Consider the following 20,593-nt stretch of genomic DNA (forward strand, 5'->3'; position numbering starts at 1 on the left):
CTACCTCTGTTCCACAGAGGTAGCCACAGGATCGGATAATTCTAATTCTCTGAGTCCTGTTTACTAGAAATTTAGCCAGCCATTCAATTCCTCTTTAGTCTAGTCCAATAGCCCTCATTTTTGTCAGTAGTTTCCGTGATGTACCCTATGAAAAGCCCTAGATAGGTCAGTGGTGACACAACCCATTTGACATCCTGAATCTAAAATATCTACTACAGTCTATCTTGGTAGAGTCCTGGAAATTGAGTCTCACTGGAATAACCTTCTGTAAACCCTAACTGCTTTCTATCAAACTAATTAGTAATTATGTAAATGTGTCTTAATCAGCAAGAATGCTTCGCTAGAGCTTACCTTTGACAAATGTCAAGCTGACTGGCCTGTAATTATCCATTTTGTTTTTATCACCCTTTCTTTTTCACACTGGGACTACTATAGCACTATTCTCCATTTGTATGGTATAGCTCTTTCTTGCAAACAGTAATCAAACAAGTATACTTCAGATACGGTACTATATCCCAACCCATTGCCTTTAGAGTAAACCCAGAAATCTTATCAATTCCAGCTGGTTTTCTAGTTTTCAACTTTTGTATCTTTTTGTAAATGTCTTTATTATTGTAGGTAAATTTCAGTACTTCACTGCTATTAGTCACCTCCTATACCTGGACATTATAATTATATCCAACTATCTTAACATACTGCTGGCTAACTACTTCTGCCTTCTGTAAATCCTCACAAATACACTCCCGTTGGTCATCTTTTATTCCTGGAGTGTCATTCCTGGTTCCTGGTGCTCCAATAAAGTACTTATACATACCCTTCCATTTACATATGACTGCCAATTATGCTTGCATCATGTCATCCTTAGCTTTTTTGCTAAATTTTCCTAGTAAGTTCCTTCAGTCTCTCGTACTTCCATAACCATTCCTAATTCTGTTTCCTTCTATTCTGGACCTCCTTCTTAAACTCTTTATTTCCCTTTACCATTCTTTACACCACCTTCAAAGGTACATACTCTACCTGTTTATACAATCCTCAACAATTGCTTTAAAACCCATTCCACAGGTTGTTTACATTTTTATTTACCTCTTTCCACTGATCAGAATTACTTCTTAAAAACTCCCTCATATCTCTCTTATCAACCATTGGGTACTGCTTAATAATCCTACTTTTAAAACCTTATTTTTCACATTTATTTTTAACTATGACTAAAACAGCTTTGTGATCACTTTTACCATCTATCTCTTCAGTTTCTGAATGGAGCTCATCTGGTTTATATTGGCACCAAGTCTAGAATATTCTCCCTGTAGTTGGTTCCATCACATTCTGATTCAGCTGTCCTTCCCATATTATATTATTTGCCATTTGTTGGTCGTCCTTCCTGTCGTTCGCATTACCTTCCCAATTGACATTATTTTGTTAAATTGAGATCATCTGCTACAATCATGTTCCTTTCCATATCATTTCCCGCATAGCTGATTATCTTATCAAATAATTCCGAATCAGCAACTGCGTCACCCTTTCCAGGTATACACTCCAAAAACCATCAAGTTGCCTATTATGGATGTATCTGGCAGTGATGTCTTTTGAAAGATCTTGCTACTCTTTAGCAAAACAACACAGATAACATACACCATTGATTAGATAATCACACTCTCTCTCTAATTTAAATGAATCTAAAGTTCTACAAACCATGCAAACCATATATCTGAACATACCATTTTTTGTACGTCAACCAAGAAAGTGCCTTTAATTTTGTTCACCACTGCAAAAGATTTCATTATGTAGACATAGGTTTGTAGGTGTTTATAGCTTCTTGATTGTGGAACAAGAAGGTCTAGGTTTCTCTGATGGGATGGATGAGGTTATATTTAGTCTTTTGTTTCCCCACTTTTATAATTATCTACTAATTGTTACACATTTATCAATTTCTGCTCAAAACATTCTGGAAAATACAGAAATATATCATCACTCATGTGCAAATCATGCTACATATATTACCATAAATCATGCCATCTTAGATTAACTATATGCCTACCACTCATGAGCATGAGAAACAAAAAAATTCACAGCCTATTTCCATCATTCGACCTGGTCAGGAATGGAATGAATGAAGCGCCCATGTGCCGACTGTCAAAGCCTTTTGCACTCTCTGGGGCAATGATTAATAATGACTGGCAGATAAAATGAAATGATATTGAAGAATGTTGCAGGAATGAAAGATGACAGGGAAAAGCATGGTACAGACAAAAAATCTCTCTTTCTTGTAATGATAATGGGTACCATATAAATTCTAAGTAACCAACAAATATTTTAGCTCTCTTCTTGCAAACTGAAAGAATAGTAAGCACTCATTAAAATATAGTAATGATAAAATTATGTAAATCTGCATTACTGGAATGGTCGATCTCCCAACATCCACAGTATTCAGAATCTGTCCTATCAAAATACGGCATGCATCTGGTAGTAGTAGATAATAAGTAATACCAGCACCGATTACAATGAACTTGAGTGGTAAAAGTAACTCGTGTCCTTGTCCCGAGGTGGTGCACCCCCACTGGAGGTGAGCTGCTTGTACCATTTAACCACATACCAGCCCTCCTGCCATTCTTACATTTCTGGCAGAACCAGAAATCGAACCCGGGCCCCCGAGAACGGCAGTACACCACCACCCAGCCCTAACGCACACAAAATATTTACCTCGTGGACCGGTCATAACAGGCCAGAGACTGCCAGGAACTGAATTCGTGCCTCTTAAACTAATGAAAGGAAGTAGAAAAGGCATATACCGGTACCCACAATAAAAGATTGGGATCATAAGAATAAGGTTTATTAACATAACATGAAATTCAAATTAATATGCAAACAGGAAAAGAAGTAGGGGATACAGAGGAGAAGGTACTGACGTTTACAGACGTAAACAATATTGTACTCGCAGTCATGGTTTTTTTTTTTTTTTTTTTTTTTTTTTTTTTTTTTTTTTTTTTTTTTTTTCCAACCACAGAATTCTGCTTTGTAAACATCAACGAGGATGCAATGGAGGCGTTACAAAATGCGTTTGCAATTGTGATTAAAATAGATCTTTCTTGGAAAAATAAATCAACTCTTGACTCAAAGCATTCCTTTCTGCAGAGTGAGAAATTGGACATGCGTGAAAGAAATAAACATTACTTTAAAAGCCACGCAGTCAAAACATTCGGTAATGCTAGACTTGAACGACAATCATACATGCAAAGATGCGAACACAACAATTATCTCCAAAGAGACAGCATCTCCAGATACAAAAAACACCGGAGGATAAGATTGATATCATTCTAATGAACTTACCATGTTTATAGGGAATAAAACAGTTCGATTTGAGATTATACTTTCTCAAATAATGAAAATAAGGAAGATAATTCCAATAAAAGAGATAGTTGATCCTAGGCTTGAAACTACAAAACACAACAAGGAGACTGATAGGTTGCCATAGTTACGAGATCAATAAGTATATCTAATAATTAAACAGATAAAACAGAAAGAAAAAACGATTGAAATAAACAAGTAATCAGGCGTGTGAAGCCAAGAGCAAACATAGAAAAGAGAATAATGATGGTGTAAAAAATAACACCTGTGAGATGCAGAAAAATAACAAAAATCCAACCAGCCAATCCACACAAATGCACGCACATACAGCGTAGAGACCAGAATGTGCAAGACTAGTAGATAGTGGTGTCAAGACACGTTATAAGACAATCCGTTCAGCATGACAAGCAAAATCACAGGCTCGCAAGCTTGATTCAAATACCCAGATCGTAACCCTGGGTCGCCGCATAGTAGGCCAGGCTCATCCAGTTACAATCATGACCATCAAACAGTATGCACACTACATGACACATTCATATCACCCCACCCAAGGTGAACGTGAAATGCATAGCATTAGCGTTAAACAATATCAACACCAAACAAGCTCAGCCAGAAAAATAATAAAAGGTCTTGGATCAAAACCACAGGCAAGCACACCATTCTCACAGATCAATGTTATCCAACACCCTCACATATGAATAAATGTACAAAAAACAGATGCACAAAACGAAAGACTTATAAGGTCTGCAGCAAATGAATAATGAAAAGCCTGCAGAGCTAGAATCTTAGAACACAATGTGGGCATAATTATGACAAACCAAAAAAAGTGATATAAATATCTTAAACCTCGTAGGATAGAACCCGGCGATTCTATATCATTATGAACATTGACTCTAGGCAGAGATAGAGTTTGAGGGATGTTCCACCATTCAACACATTGTAAAATATATTAAATTATAAGAAGACCGGTTTCAACTCCCTTGGAGTCATCATCAGTTCTTGTTGAAAATCAAATCAAGGGGAATCTGATAACAAACGATAACTTACGATCTAGATAGAGAGTCATGTAGGGCAAATGGTAAATAAATTTATAATACCATTTAAAATTTAGCATAATCATTTCACAGCCCAGCGCTCCCATCTTCTTAACACAAGTCATGTTGACTCTCTCCGACAGCAAAAGGCAAAGAGTAGCAAGAGAGAAATGCTTCGTCAATCTCTGATGGCAAGAGGCTCCCTCTGTCTAATAGAAGCAAATTACATGTCACGTTTGGGAATATTACAGTTTTATATATCTGTGACATCGCCACAGAACGTGATGTTAGAATGGTGCAAACTTGGTGTGGCACAGCAGTTAATAGTGTTAGCCATTACGCTGTGGAGACGTGGTGATATTGCATACCAGCAAGTCTGGGCTCAACACAGGCTCAGAACAAGATGACCTTTCCCTACATAGCAATACCCATGTGCCATATAATAAAATCTGGATTACAATGCTACTAAGCAGGGAACAGCACAAACAGACTGAAGGACTCCCCACTGCTATTCATTTGACAATGCCGGGTGCCATTGTATTGCTATGAACCTGCCGTAAAACAGGGAGGAGGTGGAAGATTGCAGCTCCAGAAAAAAGGTCATATTATGAGGCAGACTTATCAGGCATAGTCTTGAAATTAAAAGTAGAACGGCAAAGGGAGATGGGTTTAAAGGACAATAGTGTATAAAGTAGAGTGGGGGAAGATGTAGGTGTGAATATGAACAGAGGAGGACAGATGTAGGCTGCAGGATACTGTCATAATGGTCTGTGGACTGATCACTCAAACTAGACCATCATTAAGTCTTCCTCTAAATTGTCACACACACACACAAAAAAAAACCCACAGATTAAAATAATTGATGTAGAATTATTTTATCTAAAGTACAGAAACACAGAAAGCATAGCTATGAAAAAAATATGTCCTTACTGTTGAATAGCTCATTCGTATCGTTGTAGTGTATGCACTGGTAGTAAAGAGCCTGTGTGCCAGTCTCTTAAAACTTCCCAGTCCATAGACTCCTTAAAAAATATAAAAATTTCACAGATCCTCTCTGAGTTTTGAAGTAAAACAAACAGTGAATGTGTCACAAACTCTTGTATTGTAATTCAGACATACTAAAATCAAAAGGGAATTATAATATAAATGACATCAAACAGTTTAATGAGAACAATGAAGCTGCTTGTGAACAGCTCTGAATTGGTGGGTTTAATGTTTCATAATTTCAGTATTAAGTCACTGTCTGCTTCAAGTACATTTCTTAACTTTGACTTCATGTAATTGTGAAAACTGTCATTTTAATGAACTGTCAGTTGAAAGTTCTGCCAATGAATCTTCTTTTTGTTGCATGAGAAAGAGGTTCATTGATAGCCTTTGAGCAGATGGATTCCTCATCCACATGTTGCTGAGGAAGACTCCCTTTACTTCAAGTGCACTTGCTCCACATGTGACTTTATAATGTTGACGATCTCCTTTGGAACATTCTCCTTCCATTAAAATAGAGATTTGCTCAAAGATTTCAGTATAATCTCTGATTTCATATCTTCAGTTTTCTTCTTTTCCTTTCAACCCTTTTTTGAGTGGCAGTTGGTCTATATTATTTTCTTAAAAAATGTCTGCGGACCCCCTTGAACGTTGTTGCAGACCCGACTTTGGAAACTTGGTTCTACGACAGTTGAAATTATTGTGCTTAATGTGGATGGCTGTACACTGATGCAGTGCTATACTAATGTTCCCCTTTGTTTACTCCATTACAGAAATCATTGTTGGATGTCTATTGTATGCTTCATTATATATCTAATGCTTGTTCAGTCACTTCTGTCAGTTAGTAAAATATATTAAAGACTTTCTTCACAGATTTCCTGATTTTCTTCCCACCAAGTTCTATACATGACAATTGCAGTACTTTGAGGATTACCCTCTAAGATTTAAGTTATACTATGTGAGAGCAGGAAATATCTAGTGAAAACATTTCGTACAAAGCAAGCCGTTTAACATACAGTACATTTAATGTGACCTGAATGGCCAAAAGAAACCTTGCGGTGATACTTGATATCATCGCTGTGTGTCTCGCTTAATGACTGCTGCCATGCTGCTTGAGTTCGATGTCCACTTTTGCTGCTACAAATTTATACCAGACTTTATCAGACGGCTTTGTATTACTTAATTCTCATAAAAATAGATCTGACCTCATGAGTTGTTATTCCTGACTTAAAGTGAGCCACTTTGTTATGGCCTCATACTTGTAAATAGACCCCAATATTATGAATCACATAAAGTCAGATGTAATAGTTGATCTTGGACATATGAAGGTTGTCTCTCTCTCTCTTAGCTGGCCTTGCAAGCAGTCCTATTCAGCTGGTGGAATCCACACAATAGTACAAATATCGAGCAAAATAAAATATAATCATTTGCATGCTGTGTTAAAGGTTAATTCAGCTGGAAGTCTCGTCGCTGGACGACGTGTACTGGCTGGAGGATTCAAAAGCCCGCTCCTTGCTGGGCAAGGACTTTGTGGCTTGGAACGCGGCCCGACAGGCGCTTCCCACCTCCAAAGATGATCTTGCCCAGCTGAAGGCTGAACTGTGGAGTGCAGTAGTGAAGTCGACGCAGCACGAGGACGCGTGGACATGGGGTGAGTCTTGTTATCTTGGTCAAGAATTATAAATACCTATAGAAATAGATGATCATTAATATTTCATTAGTATTAGAAGCCAAGTGGAATATCCTATCTTTTCTTAGCTTTTACATTCCAAACAATCGTCCTCCATGTGTCAAACTATTTAATTCTCCCCATATAAGTATCAGACATAGGAACACATTATAAGATAAACATAACAACAGGTCAATGTGATAAGAGAGAGGTAGAGAAGGAGACAAGGACAGTCTCTACATCTTCGTCCACCGCCGTCTTCAAATAGATGGGCTCTCTCTTCATCAACAATTCCTCTCAGCCTCTGACAAGTTCGTATCTTCTTCCAGGCTTCAACACTCACTGAAGGCCATCTTGGTAGATCTTCAGTTTTGATGTGGAAAGCGGAAATGAGCTCATGGGCGTCTGAGAAAAAGTGATATACAAGAACTGGAATTAATGAGGAGAGAGTCGATCTGTGTGAAGATGGTTGTGTAGGTAGAGATAGTAAGGTAAATGTCCTTTTACGTTTGTGTTCTCTTGCCATAGTAACCTGTCATTGTGTTTATCCAGGGCTGATGGCTTACAAACAAAAATCATCATCATCTATCCATGTTCCTATATATCTAATTCAAAATATTTCTATCTAATTTATTTTGCTCAATATTTTCAGTATGCATGTTTTGCAACATATGGTCTCGAAGGAAAGATGATTGGTTCTACTAATATCATTTTCATATTGACAGTTTTCCATCATCCCATGGCAGATCCTTTGCTTACCTAATTAGTATAATATACAACGCATGATTGTTTGATCCGCCCTGTCAATATATTGTCAGTATCTGATTTTTTACAATGTTGCACACGTACATGTTTCAGCAGCCCTAACTCCCTTCATCAGCAATTTCTGTATCAATATCAACATTCCCCACATCTCAAGATCTAACCTTATTCTGTTTTACATAAAACATCATCATATATAACATTATCTTTAAACCCACATACACACACTGTCCATTTAAACAATCACCCATTGTACATTATATGAAACTAGTCAATACAGACCAACTAAGGGACCAAAAATGGTCAAATTTTTCCAATCTACCTAATTAGCGCACCATCCGCCATTGTCAGAGCCTGAACCTAGGTGTAGAATTATGCTTGTTGCTTTAGTTCATAAAATACCTTTTATACGGGTAGAGAGAGACCTTTGGGCAGGATTACATAGTCCTCTTTTCCTCGCACATGTTGTGCCACCACAAAGCATGCAGTGCAAGCTAGACTAGCAGAGGAGGAAGAGGAGAAGGAAGGGATTACACCAGAATACTGACAGACAGAGAGCGAGACAGCAAACTCGGCATTCAAAAGTGAAGTGACATCTTGTTATACACTGAACTGAACTGACAACCCCTCAGGAGAATTGTGATGATGAGTCCAATCCTCACACTGTTTTCAAAGTTTTCTATAAATTCTTAAAGTTTGAAATATTAAAAACAGAAAGTAATTACCGAAGTAACACACACACACTCACTCTCTCTCTCTCTCTCTCACAGCAAAGCCAGTAAGTAGAAATAAGCTTGTCTGAGGCTGTGAAGAAAAGAAATGGGTGAGGAGAAAGCTCATCTGTTTGAAAAGATGTGGAGATATCCTTGTCTCCTCTTCCTGTTGCTCATTCCCCTGATGGTGACACGTCATTTTCTTTTCCTGTTATGTGTTCCTATTTTTCTATATGTGGCTTATATTTCTTTTATAGGTATTTTGTCTCTATATTTATTTATTTATTTATTTCATGCCTTCATTTGTGGCGAAGTTAAGGCTCACAGCCCTCTATATTAGTGGTCATATGCCATGTTTGTCCTGTCTCTACAGTAGAAATTAGTTATAACAACATACATGGTACCTCATAAATGAGTGTCGTCGTACCAACATTTATGCTATCAGTCAAATGATGTGGAAAGTTATATAGAACAAAACTTAGTTTGATTTTGGATTGTACTCCTTTACTTTTAAGCCTGACATTAAAGTGAAAAATTGAAGTATGTCCACCATAAAATACAGTTATTAAATGTCTTTTAAGAGTTTTGGCTTGTACAATATTTACAGTACCCACCACTGAGCAAATGGCCGTGCGGTTAGGGTCACGCAGCTGTGAGCTTGCATTCGGGGGATAGTGGGTTCGAACCCCACTGCTGGCAGCTGAAAAGATGGTTTTCTGTGGTTTCCCCATTTTCACACCAAGCAAATGCTAGGGTTGTACTTAAATTAAGCCACTATTTATGTCATGCTTCCCACTCCTAGCCTTTTCCTATTCCATCATCACCATAAGACCCATCTACTAACCAAGCTTTTATTTAGGAATACTAACAAGTAATTTTTGTCCATCTTCTTCTGCTTGTCCGATGCTCACTTTCTAAATTACATTGTATATTCATATGCATCACAATTACATTGCTCCTTCCCCAAGCTTTGTAGAAAATTTTCACAACCCTAATGGCTTCTAAAGCATCCCTTCCTTCTTCCTTTCTTCTACACTTCACTTACCACAACTTTGTCCATTTGTACCTCTGTTGTAACTACGCCATCATCTACTGTTGTATAGTTTGATACTTGCATTGATTCATAATAATAATAATAATAATAATAATAATAATAATAATAATAATAATAATAATAATAATAATAATAATAATAATAATAATAATAATAATAATAATAATAATAATAATAATAATAATGTTGGTTTTACATCCCTCTAACTACTTTTTATGTTTTTTGGAGATGCCAAAGTGCCAGAATTTTGTCCCACAGGAGTTTTTCTCATGTGTTGAGAAATTATCGACATGAGGCTGATTTATTTGAGCACCTCAAGTATCACCAGACTGAGACAGATCAAACCTGCCTACTTGAGTTCAGAAGGCCATCATTCTACAATCTGAGCTACTCAGCCCAGCTGATTCAGAATACAATATCTGATCAAGAGTACCCAGACCGCAAAATGAAGACAGAGTTTGCTGGTAACATATTCTCTAGTAGTTGCATTTAATACGATGTTGGTCCACCCTTTGCCTTTATCACATCCCTGACTCTGTTGGGGAGACTTTCCCCCAGGTGTCGGAACATTTGCATGGGAATGGCAGCACGTTCTTCTCAAAGAGCTGTAGCCGGAGAATGTGTTGATGTTGGATGGTGGGGTCTGGAACGAAGGTGCTGATCTAACTCGTCCCACAGCTGTTCTGTTGGGTTTAGATCAGGATTATTGGCGGGCCAGTCCATTTACAGAATATTATTATCCTTAACCTATTGGTTTACAGAGCCTGCTTTATGACTCAGAGCATTATCATGCTGGTTAAAAACAATAGCCATCACTGAACTGATTTTTCCATGCTAGGCGGTATGAATTACATAAAATAAATTTCCTTGTGCTAAGCCCATATTGTCGTAAGTTTCACTTTAGCAACTCTTATCACATATTCCAGTATAAAGCCTTCAGAATGTATTAATATCCTTCTGCGTTTACAGTGACGCAGTCCTGCTAGAGGGCACAGTCCATGCCACAAGAAACATCCCTACACCACATTGCCACTTCCTCCAAACTTCACTGTAGGCAGTAAACATTCAGGCAGATAGTGTTCCCCAGGCATTCCATACCCAAATACTCCTATCAGATTGCCACAGTTTATAACATTAATCATCACTCCAAATTACCTGTTTCCACTGTTCCAGTGTCCAGTAGCATTGCTCTCAACACCATGCCAGATGACGCTTTTTATTAAGAGGGGAAATATTTGTTTTATTGGTAGCTGCTCGACCTTGAAACCCTGTTCTTCTTAACCCCTGACATACAGTCATAGGACTGACTGTACCTTGAAATTCTGTGGTGATTCTTTCTACAGACAAGCGACAATTTTCTCGTACTACCCTTTTTAATGTTTGTTGGTTCCTGGATGCCAGTAAATGTGGCCGACCAGATCAAGGTTGTGCTGCGGTTGTATCTCCATGCTTCCACTTTACAGTTAGATCACTGACAGTTGATTTAGGTACATTCGTAAGGTTAGAAATGTCCTTCACAGATTTCCTGCTTATATGGCAACCAATGATCACCCCATGTTGAAAGTCACACCTCCCTACCTCCTTTTACACTGTTATGATGCATCAGTTTTTGTTGTTTACTAGTGTGCAGTGATGTCCAGATACTTTTGATCGGATAGCACATCTCTTTTTTTCTTTCAGATAGTGGCAAATTATTATCACTGTTATTGACATCATATTCCACTTTAGCAACACTTATTTCCCATATGGTGAAAGTCCTAATCTAAACTGAGGTTCAAAATGACGTTACCTACAAGGTAGAGACTTATACGTTTTTCTTACAAAATTGTACAAAATTATGTCAATATCCTCCTAGTCAGTACAATAATATTTACATCCAATTAAGACAAAACTTTATGTAATCAACCCGGCATACGGTCATCCTCAGTAAGACATACAATATAAAATAAATTAAAACATCAGACACACAGAATTAAGTGTTAGTTAAAAAGTTTTTTCTTAAAAAACAGGGTGAAAATTTAAAACTGTAGGGTGGTGATCGTTGAAACAGCCTTGAGCTGGAGACCTTTTTGTTCAGTGTTTTCACTGTCACCTGGTGTAGTTCAGCTATTATCTGTATATTGTTGGCTTAGTTATTATCTTGAGACATAGGCTGATATACGTAACTTGTTACTGAAGTTGAACCGTCTGATTTCTAGTCTGTAGAATGGACAATAAAAATCAAATTAAGAGTTAAAAAATGGTGACTAACAGGAAACATTCAAGGTAAGTTATGAAGAATGAAAATTAACTTTCGTTACATGGCCAGCTTGTATTACCTGTGTTCTCTGACTACGGAGTCCAGCCCTCGACTGACTTGCTCCTGCAGACAGGACGCAAGACAATGTGGCTAAGAGGAGGTGAAGTGGAGAAATGGGGCGGGGCTTGTGAGAGTATGCAGGATTATGGGGTTCGTGGTTTACAAGTGACTATTTTCATTTTGACCTTATTGAAATTGTCGTATTCAGCCAGATTGAGAAACTTGTCTTGTAACCTGACATTTGTATCTTGTGCACTCAGCTGAACCTGTTCTTGTTCAGGTGGGATGCTGGTGGTGTCTGTCAGTGTGGCAGGGTTGGTAACCCTGGCAGCCATGACACAGCCTGCATTGGCCCCTGAGGCCAAGCACACCCTGCTCCAATATGTGACAGGCAAGTACCTGCTCCCTGGCAACTGTAAGGTGAACTTCGAGTGGGAAGATCCTCAGTCTGTCGGAGAGACAATGACCTTCACTGTTAAGGTGAGTTATACTCTTGAAGTTTTCTGTCAAACTTGTGGCTAACACTTTCCCACCTGGCCCACACCATCATGCTGCAACGATTGTGCAGATCTCGCAGTGTGTGTTACTGTTGTTTCTGTTGCTGTTGTCGGCCAGCAGATATCAGGCCTGGAATATGTCGATGCAGTAGTAGAACCAAAACTCACTATGTTACTAGTGTCTCTCCAAGAAAAATGTTCCACACATGTGTGTAATGTTGAGAAATGATGTGATAGATACAGATTTATATATATATAAATTGCTCCAGTTATGTTAAAGATCGGCATTATTGTTATTTGGTATTCCCTACCCAAATAAATTAAAGTATTTCACTTTTATTGTTCTTTAGTGCCAAATAATGGGAAAAATTGCTCAGCAAAAACCTAATTAGCACTAATGTGCTGGTATTATATGTTCAAAATATGACTGCACTTCACTAAAGGAGGAACTACGGCTTGTTTACATCTGTTGCCACGTACAGTTGTGCACTAAATCTATGACTTCAGATAGTTAGGCAGTCAGTCCTTGGTGATGCAGTAGACCCTGAACAATCAACACATATTCAATTCTGAATTCATCATGGATTGTTTTTGCATTTGTAGCACTAACAGATTCTTCTCTAAACTGACATTGTGTCCCATCGGTAATGCAAGACTCGAATTTGACTGTACTCAGGGCACTGACATGTCTGCTGCTCAACCTGCTGTCATCTGTGAATTCTGATAAACAAGCACCAGAGCTGCTTCGCCCAAGTGCAGTCTTATTTCGAATATGTAATAACTTTCCAGAGCATGTTTGGCAGAATTTTTCTTTTCTCCTTTACGCACCTTGTGCCTATCCAAAAAATGTGTTTTAAAGAAATAATTCAAGAAACACAAGTTCCCAGGTGAAGATTCAACATGTCTATCAACATTGTTTGTAAGATATTTGATGTATGTGGTCACCCTTGTGTGTGGCGCAAAAAGATATTTGATGTATGTGGTCACCCTTGTGTGTGGCGCAAAAAGATATTTGATGTATGTGGTCACCCTTGTGTGTGGCGCAAAAAGCTATCCACTGGTGGTGGTCATATAACCATTTACACTTCTTCAGTGATTACGACGACATCAACTTTTATGTGTAATAGAGTCTCTTCTATTCAAATTTGATCTTCAAGTGGGACACCCTGTAGAATGATACAAGATCTAGGTAGTCACAGATACTCCTTGAACAGGTCGGCAGATACATTGACAAGATGCCATATATTTCCTGCTGCAGGCATTCAGTGTTGATCGTGGTGCTATGTGGAATGTTGTGCACAGGAGACTAGGATATGGGAAAGCACGTTCATGATGTGTTTTGCGCACAAGAAAGTCATTGTACAAGTCTTTCATTGCTACAGTTGATGCAGTATCAGGATGACTCAGCCACTCTCTTCAAAATAGCAATATAAGATAAAACTATTATCTCCTTGAACCAGACACAGAACAAAACAGCATACAATGGAAGTATCCAGCATCTCCATCGCTAAAAGTATTAACCCTCAACTTGTGAGGTGAGGTCTGAGAGACCGCTGATGTATTTTAGTTACACATAGCCACACGTAATCAAACGACTAACTTATAATTGCTTGTATTGATGCTTACATTAATCTAATATGGGTTAAAATTGCAAATATTTCATAAAATCAAAGCGTACATCTATTACCCTTACTTTCACTCCTAATAGAGAATGGAAGAATATTTTCACTGATCATTAGTTTTAATTAATTTTAGTGTAAGGATCCTTTATAAAATATCACTATATAGCTATTATTTAGGAACAAATACATGTGACTGACAGAGTAAGACAGTTAAACAAGGTAACTTACATCATTTTGTCAAAAATCACAGCATGTAAAGCACATATAACATTTTACGCAAACTTCTTATACTTTTGTGTCCTGCTCCTTTTCAAGAATGCTCACGTCACCATGAATATATGTTTCTTCTGTAGTATGCTCTAAAAGAAGTGTTATCATCGTCATTCGCAGGCTCATTTTCTTCTTCTTCTTCTTCTTCTTCCCCTTCCGCACCATCACTGATGCAACGTACAGAAAATATTTTCACCCTTTGTAATAAAGAAATCTTCATCAGAGTCATTTTAATTATCACTTGATCCTCTTCAAGCAATGATTGTACAGTGCTTTCAAATCCACACTCCCCTACTTGAGTTAATCGAAATGGTCCACCACCCGCATGCATGAACCATTGTGGTGCGGTCTGTCATACCGCTCAAACATTTTACTACGCAATCAAAAGCACGTGTCAACAGCTACAGCAACACTGACCTGTGTAGGGACTCAAGTTCACATGGTAGGGAGGTAGACGAAAGAAAAGACAGGAGCTAAAGACAGAAAGGGATAGAATAAATCTTTAAAAGTTTCCCACGATGTGTGTGACCACACCTCACAATTTAAGGGTTAAAAAGTTCTTCTTGGGTTGTGGAGGTTATGTTAATCATTTCCTTCCATATCACAGGTTTAATACTCATTCAATTTCTCTTTCAAATGGCTACTGTGAACAGTGTAACACACACAGTTATAAAGAGAAGAAGCACAGAAATGTACAGTGTTGCCACATCAACTTTTTCATGTAATAAGATTATCTTCTATCCAGATTTGATCTTCTGAGTGAGACACTCTGTAGAATGATACAAGACCCGGGAAGTCCCAGACATTTTAATGATAAGTCATATGTCTCAAATGAAGAAACTGGTACTGAAAATTGCAGTGGGACATCTCCAAAACTTGTCAACTTGAGCTCAGAATGCCAGTGCTCTACTACCTGAGCTACTCAGCCTGACTACACTCATTTTATGCTATAGAAAATGCTTAAATAACTTTGGTGATTATGTCAAAAAATGAATTATGGTGCTAAAATAAAGTAGTGTTCTTTATCGTGATCTTTTTAGTAGGGAAGCTTACTTTATGGCTTACCCTCATACTCTCCCATGGGTGCTATCAGTGAGTCTTGTCACCTTTGCGTTTGAACAAACCATATTGCAGGAGTTCACGGCATACTTTTCACTTTGTGGAATACTGGGGCACATCCAGCCTGTTTTTGAAGGACCTCAAACGCTAGGGACTAGTCATGAACCCTAGTGAAAAGTATAGAAACCCTGGGAATGCTCGAGAAACATGTCGATCCCTCATATCCTACTTAAACTACTTCAGGTTTCAATAATGTAACTTTATGAAGAGGTATTCTCAGCACTGGCTAACATTAAAATAAGAAACGGAAGAGATTTTGTTCTGTAGATTAAGAATTACTGGTGTATTTGTCTGCAGTTCTCCCTGTGTTGAAAAATTGTCCAAAAGTAAACACCCCACATTTCCCACTGGCTTGCAATAATAATATAATTCCCGGCTGAATATTCTGAAGTTCCTATTGATCTTTGCAGTACTCAGAGTTCAATAAATAACAGCACTGAAATATTCAAGCCTGTTTCTATATGTTCATATTTTCAAATGTATTATTTTTTAATGGCACCAGCAGGCAATTTTGGGGTACATCCTTGGAGAACTGCTGGTTTATTGACTAAATTTAATATTTACGCTATAAAATTGTATATAATTCGTACACAAACTTAATTTATAGAGAGTTCTCTTTCTTTTACATGCACGAACTTGTTGGGTTCCTTTTTTTTTTTTCTTTCTTTCTTCCACGCTCTTGTTCTTTGTCTTCCTCCAGCTGTGAACTTTTCTTTTTTTTTCTTCATCTCTCCAATTTCTGATGATTTCTGATGTTATCCTACACTTTCCATATCAAGAATGACCTCGTTAACGTGCATGGATGCCTGCCTCTTTGTTGAAACAGTGAAGCTGAAAGGAGGTTGTTGACTGCCAAGAAGATATAGATCAAGAACTGCAATTGATTGGCAGAGAGCATTTACAAAGACAGTACGGTAGTAGAGTTTGTCCTTGTCCTGTTCTGTCTGTCCCACTGCTTCCTCTGCCCTCATTGGTCCTCTCTGTCTTTCTAGCATAATAACTTTAATATCTTGTCTGCATTGTTTCAGTTTTATCAACGAAATGGGCAACCATACCCCATCTGTGATACAGATAACCTGTTCGTCGAGGTGACGGAAGGTGCGCGGAGAGTGGCGACGGTGTCAGAACTTGGCGGTACAGATCCCAGCGCCGCTAATGTGGCAGTAGTGAAGTTCACTGTCCGTCATGCTGGGCAGTACCGCATCTCGGTCTTGATCGGTAGCTGCCACGTACAAGGCAGTCCCTTTGTGAAACACTTCTTGCCAGGTAAGTTCTTGGGCTTCTTCATTTTGTTGCCCTCTTTCAGAATTTTTTGTTCTACAGTCGTTTCGTTGTCCTGTGATAAGTGAGAAGTAATAACTCAAGGAGAGATAGCTGGTGTGGGAGTACATGTGATGTTCATACCTCTTACATTCTTGGTAATGTTAGGCTAGTGCAGGCAGAAATTCACAAATGAAAGTTATGCCTCATAAGTCCACCCATGTAAGAAGGATGATCAGTTTTTCTAAACTCTCTTTCGCGCATCACATAGTGTGACCTAAGAATCATAAAACTCTTTGTTCGCACATCAGTGATAATCTTATTCTGAGGTTAAGCTGTTTAACAATAGGGTCATTGGTGCAAAATGCAGTCCAAAGTATGTGTATCATTCTGTGCCAGCACCACATTCCAAAAGACTCAGTTTTCTTCACATCTTTTCATTGATTTTTCCTTCCTCATATACTGGCCATGGTAGATTTCCGTCATAGGTGGGCCTATACTCGAAAAGATCTGCATCACTTGACTGTGAATGCCATTCATCTTCTTCACATTAACACATTGATGACCGGCCCCGGAGATTTCTGTAGTACTGCGGCCAGCGGTTGACGACGGGGCCCGGACATCTCCATTTTTACGTACGTGTATCATTTGTAGCTTGTTGTGCTATCTATTGGCTATAATTTTAACTACTTTCAATCATGTCGTGGAGTAGAGGGATCGTAGATTTTAGTGTCGATGTATTTTTTGATGGTACGATCGTTGTAGCCATGGAAACTTCGTATATACATGGGTATTCTTATGCACCAAGAATCATTGTACAAGATGGCGCGCCCATGGCAACGTGCCCTATATGATGACAAATGATTTCAACATATATGCAGATTCATTAACTGATGTGCCAGATGGGTGATGAGCACTGAGAATTATCGTAATTTCCAGCCGACCATAGGTGACGGGCTATGAGAATTCTCGCTTTTATGCACCTTGTATTTTCTTGACTATTGATGAAATTGTGGGCGAGATTATGAGTTCCAAATGATGTAGTCTTGGAATATAAATTATTGCTGCATCTTTCTTTCTTTAAACATTCATGTATTTAACAAAATAATGTCGGATATGTAGAGCTGTTCCCTGGAACACCCGTGCTGACGTCAACATGGCTACTGATAATTGTGAATAATTATGTACAGACTGGTTATAATAGGTACTGAGTGACAGTGAATTAGATATAGCTAATGATTAATGGTTAACACTAAACGATGAATAGCTGTAAAGAGAAATCCTTGCATACTTGAAAACATTGAGTATACAAATGGCACAAATATGGCATTCATACTACACTGTGCCTAGAAAGTCTATTGAATGGAGCCACAAACGGTATTGCTTTAAAAAGTATCGTAACGTACAGACTATGAAGCAACCTAGTGAGTACATGTTCCAAGTTTGAGGTTGATATCTTGAATACATTTCAAATTACAGTGGTTTGAGTGCAGCAGTATCATTTCTTTCTTGGAGGCTTGAACTATGTGGTCTGCAAGGGGTAGTAATCTCCATCCGGTGCCCGTCGTCACTGTGTTAATAGGGAAGTGATGTTAAGGAAGAAAATCAAACAGCTTTAAATGGTTCTGGTTCGCAGGAACAAGAAAATGTCAAATATGCAGGAGCCGCTATCAGAACTTAAGAAGAAAGGCTATATGGACAGAAAATTGGAAAATACTTTCAGTGCCATTTCAGTGGATTCTCATTTCATTTGATTATAAATCTGTTTCAGAACAGACAGCTACAGTGGCGTAACTAGGGTCGGGCAACCAAGGCATGTGCCATCTGGCTGGCTCAAATAAAATAAATAAATTATGAAAATATGAACGTTGTGTCATTTATGCGCACATATTATGCATAGTGTTTTGTCATGCTCAGTAGTACTCAGTTTGTTTTTTTATATACCATCCTTTTGGTATATGATATAGTTTGTAAAATAGCCCATACCTAGTCAGTGTCTACATGGCTGAAAATTTAGTCATCTCCCTAAAGCCCATGAACACCTTTGGCGGAGTGGAAGGTAAAGGCTTCCACTATCTCTAACCTCAACACTAAGTGGGATAGAATGATTAGCTCCTTTTTGGTGTAGACTGAGTAAACCTCAGGGCCATGTGCACCTTGAGAAATGGAAATATCATTTCTTCAATTTTTCGACTTCCTGACAAGAAATCGAACCCACATCCTGCTGGGTGAACTGAGCATACCTTTACTGCCTTACCTACGTTGCTCCCTAGGTCACTGAAAATCTCTGTGGTCATCTACATTATATAATGTTCATTCCATTTTTTTAAATTCATTTTTTAATGCCTTATGAGTCCACCTTTGTAAGAAAATGCAACAAGTCCATGATAAGTTGTCTCGGAACACCTTGATCTCTTGACTGAACAGACAATTGCCCTTTCATGTAGTACGGTATTTTGGCCACCAATCTGCTGGCCCTGTAATGTAGGAGTAGTGTTACAAGTGATACAATTAAATTGTAATATCTCTAAAGTTGAAAGCTTTAAATACCTGGAAAGTGTAATTGAAGAAAATGGAGGAAAGAGGATGGAAATCAATGAAAGAGGAAATGGATTCTTGAAGAGTGTGGGAGGATTGATATGGAACAGGGACGTACCACGGAGATGTAAAGGAATTATCTAGAAGACTTATTTTGTGCCAATTTTGACGTACGGATTAGAAACGTGGGGGATGAAGGAGAGGGATAAAAGTAGAATACAGGCAGTGGAAGTGAAGTTTCAAAGGTGTCGGGTAGGTTTAACAAGAGTGGACAGAATAAGAAATGAGAGAGTTCGGGAAATGGTAAATCAAGACTGCAGTGGTATGGACATGTTAAGAGAATGCAAGTAGAGAAGATACCAAGAAAGATGTTAGAAATGGAGTTGAAGGGAAGGAGATCTAGAGGAAGACAAAGGGACAGTTGGCTGAAAGGTGTAAACAAGAGCACCAAGGCAAGTGGAGGGAACTGGACAACAGCGACAGAAGAGAAGTGGTGGATGGACGGAAAACGATGGAAGGCCTATGTTCCAAGCAGAGCCAACCTGTGGTTGGAAACTACTCTAGATGATCATAATGATGATGATCTATAAAGAAATTATTTTTATAAGATCCACCTTTACAATACCTTTCAACAAATCTATTAATAGCAGTCATCTTGGTGGACTAAGACCCTTAATACTTAGAAGCCCAGGCTTGAATATAGATCAGGCTGCCATATTTAACTCCATAGTAACTCATAGTAGAGTACAGCCAACAGCAACTCAACGTGGAGTGTAGTGTTGCAGTTAATAATCCAGCACTTTATTGCAATTCATTACAGTATGGTTTCTGTGCTTGTTGCACTCACAAAAAGATCCTCTGCTTTCATAAGAGATGACTAAAATGGACCCCAGAGGCTCTGAACTTTGGAGCGTGGGTTGGCGACCATGGGGCCCTTAGCTGAGTCCTGGCATTGCTTCCACTTACTTGTGCGAGGCTCCTCATTTTCATCTATCCTATCTGACCTCCTGTGGTCAATTCTTGCTTTTTCCGACCCCGAAGCTATTAGGTTTCCGAGGGCAAGGGAGTCTTTAATTTTCATGCCCTTTGTGGCCCTTGTCTTCCTTTGGCCAACATTTTCATTTTTTGAAGTGTCGGATCCCTTCCATTTTTACCCTCTGATTAGTGTTATATAGAGGATGGTTGCCTACGTGTACTTCCTCTTAAAACAATAATCACCACCACCACCACCACACACCAAAAGCTACATTAGCAAGTCATTACACAACTTCCAGGGTGCAATGGTACATCGAACAGTAGGACTGAAAGGTTGAATTGCAGAATGTGTTTAACCCTTATAGGATCAGTTGACAACCAGTGCCCATCTTCACGGAAAAGACTGTCTGACAATATATCGCCAATGGCTGCCTAGCTGAAGAGACCATCTGGCA

At 38.6% G+C, this 20,593-nt stretch overlaps 1 protein-coding gene across 1 annotated transcript in view; it reads left to right on the forward strand.

Annotated features, from left to right (window-relative positions):
• Nucleotides 1-20,593, forward strand: part of LOC136881078 (apoptosis-resistant E3 ubiquitin protein ligase 1) — a 413,531-nt gene that overhangs the window by 309,467 nt on the left and 83,471 nt on the right. The window contains exons 3-5 of the mRNA XM_067153696.2: nt 6,806-7,011; nt 12,138-12,337; nt 16,394-16,631. Of these exons, the coding sequence (XP_067009797.2) occupies nt 6,806-7,011; nt 12,138-12,337; nt 16,394-16,631 (644 nt within the window). The remainder of the gene's footprint in view (nt 1-6,805; nt 7,012-12,137; nt 12,338-16,393; nt 16,632-20,593) is intronic.

This window comes from Anabrus simplex, chromosome 9, assembly GCF_040414725.1.
Source record: "Anabrus simplex isolate iqAnaSimp1 chromosome 9, ASM4041472v1, whole genome shotgun sequence".
In the NCBI taxonomy this organism is placed as follows: domain Eukaryota; kingdom Metazoa; phylum Arthropoda; class Insecta; order Orthoptera; family Tettigoniidae; genus Anabrus; species Anabrus simplex.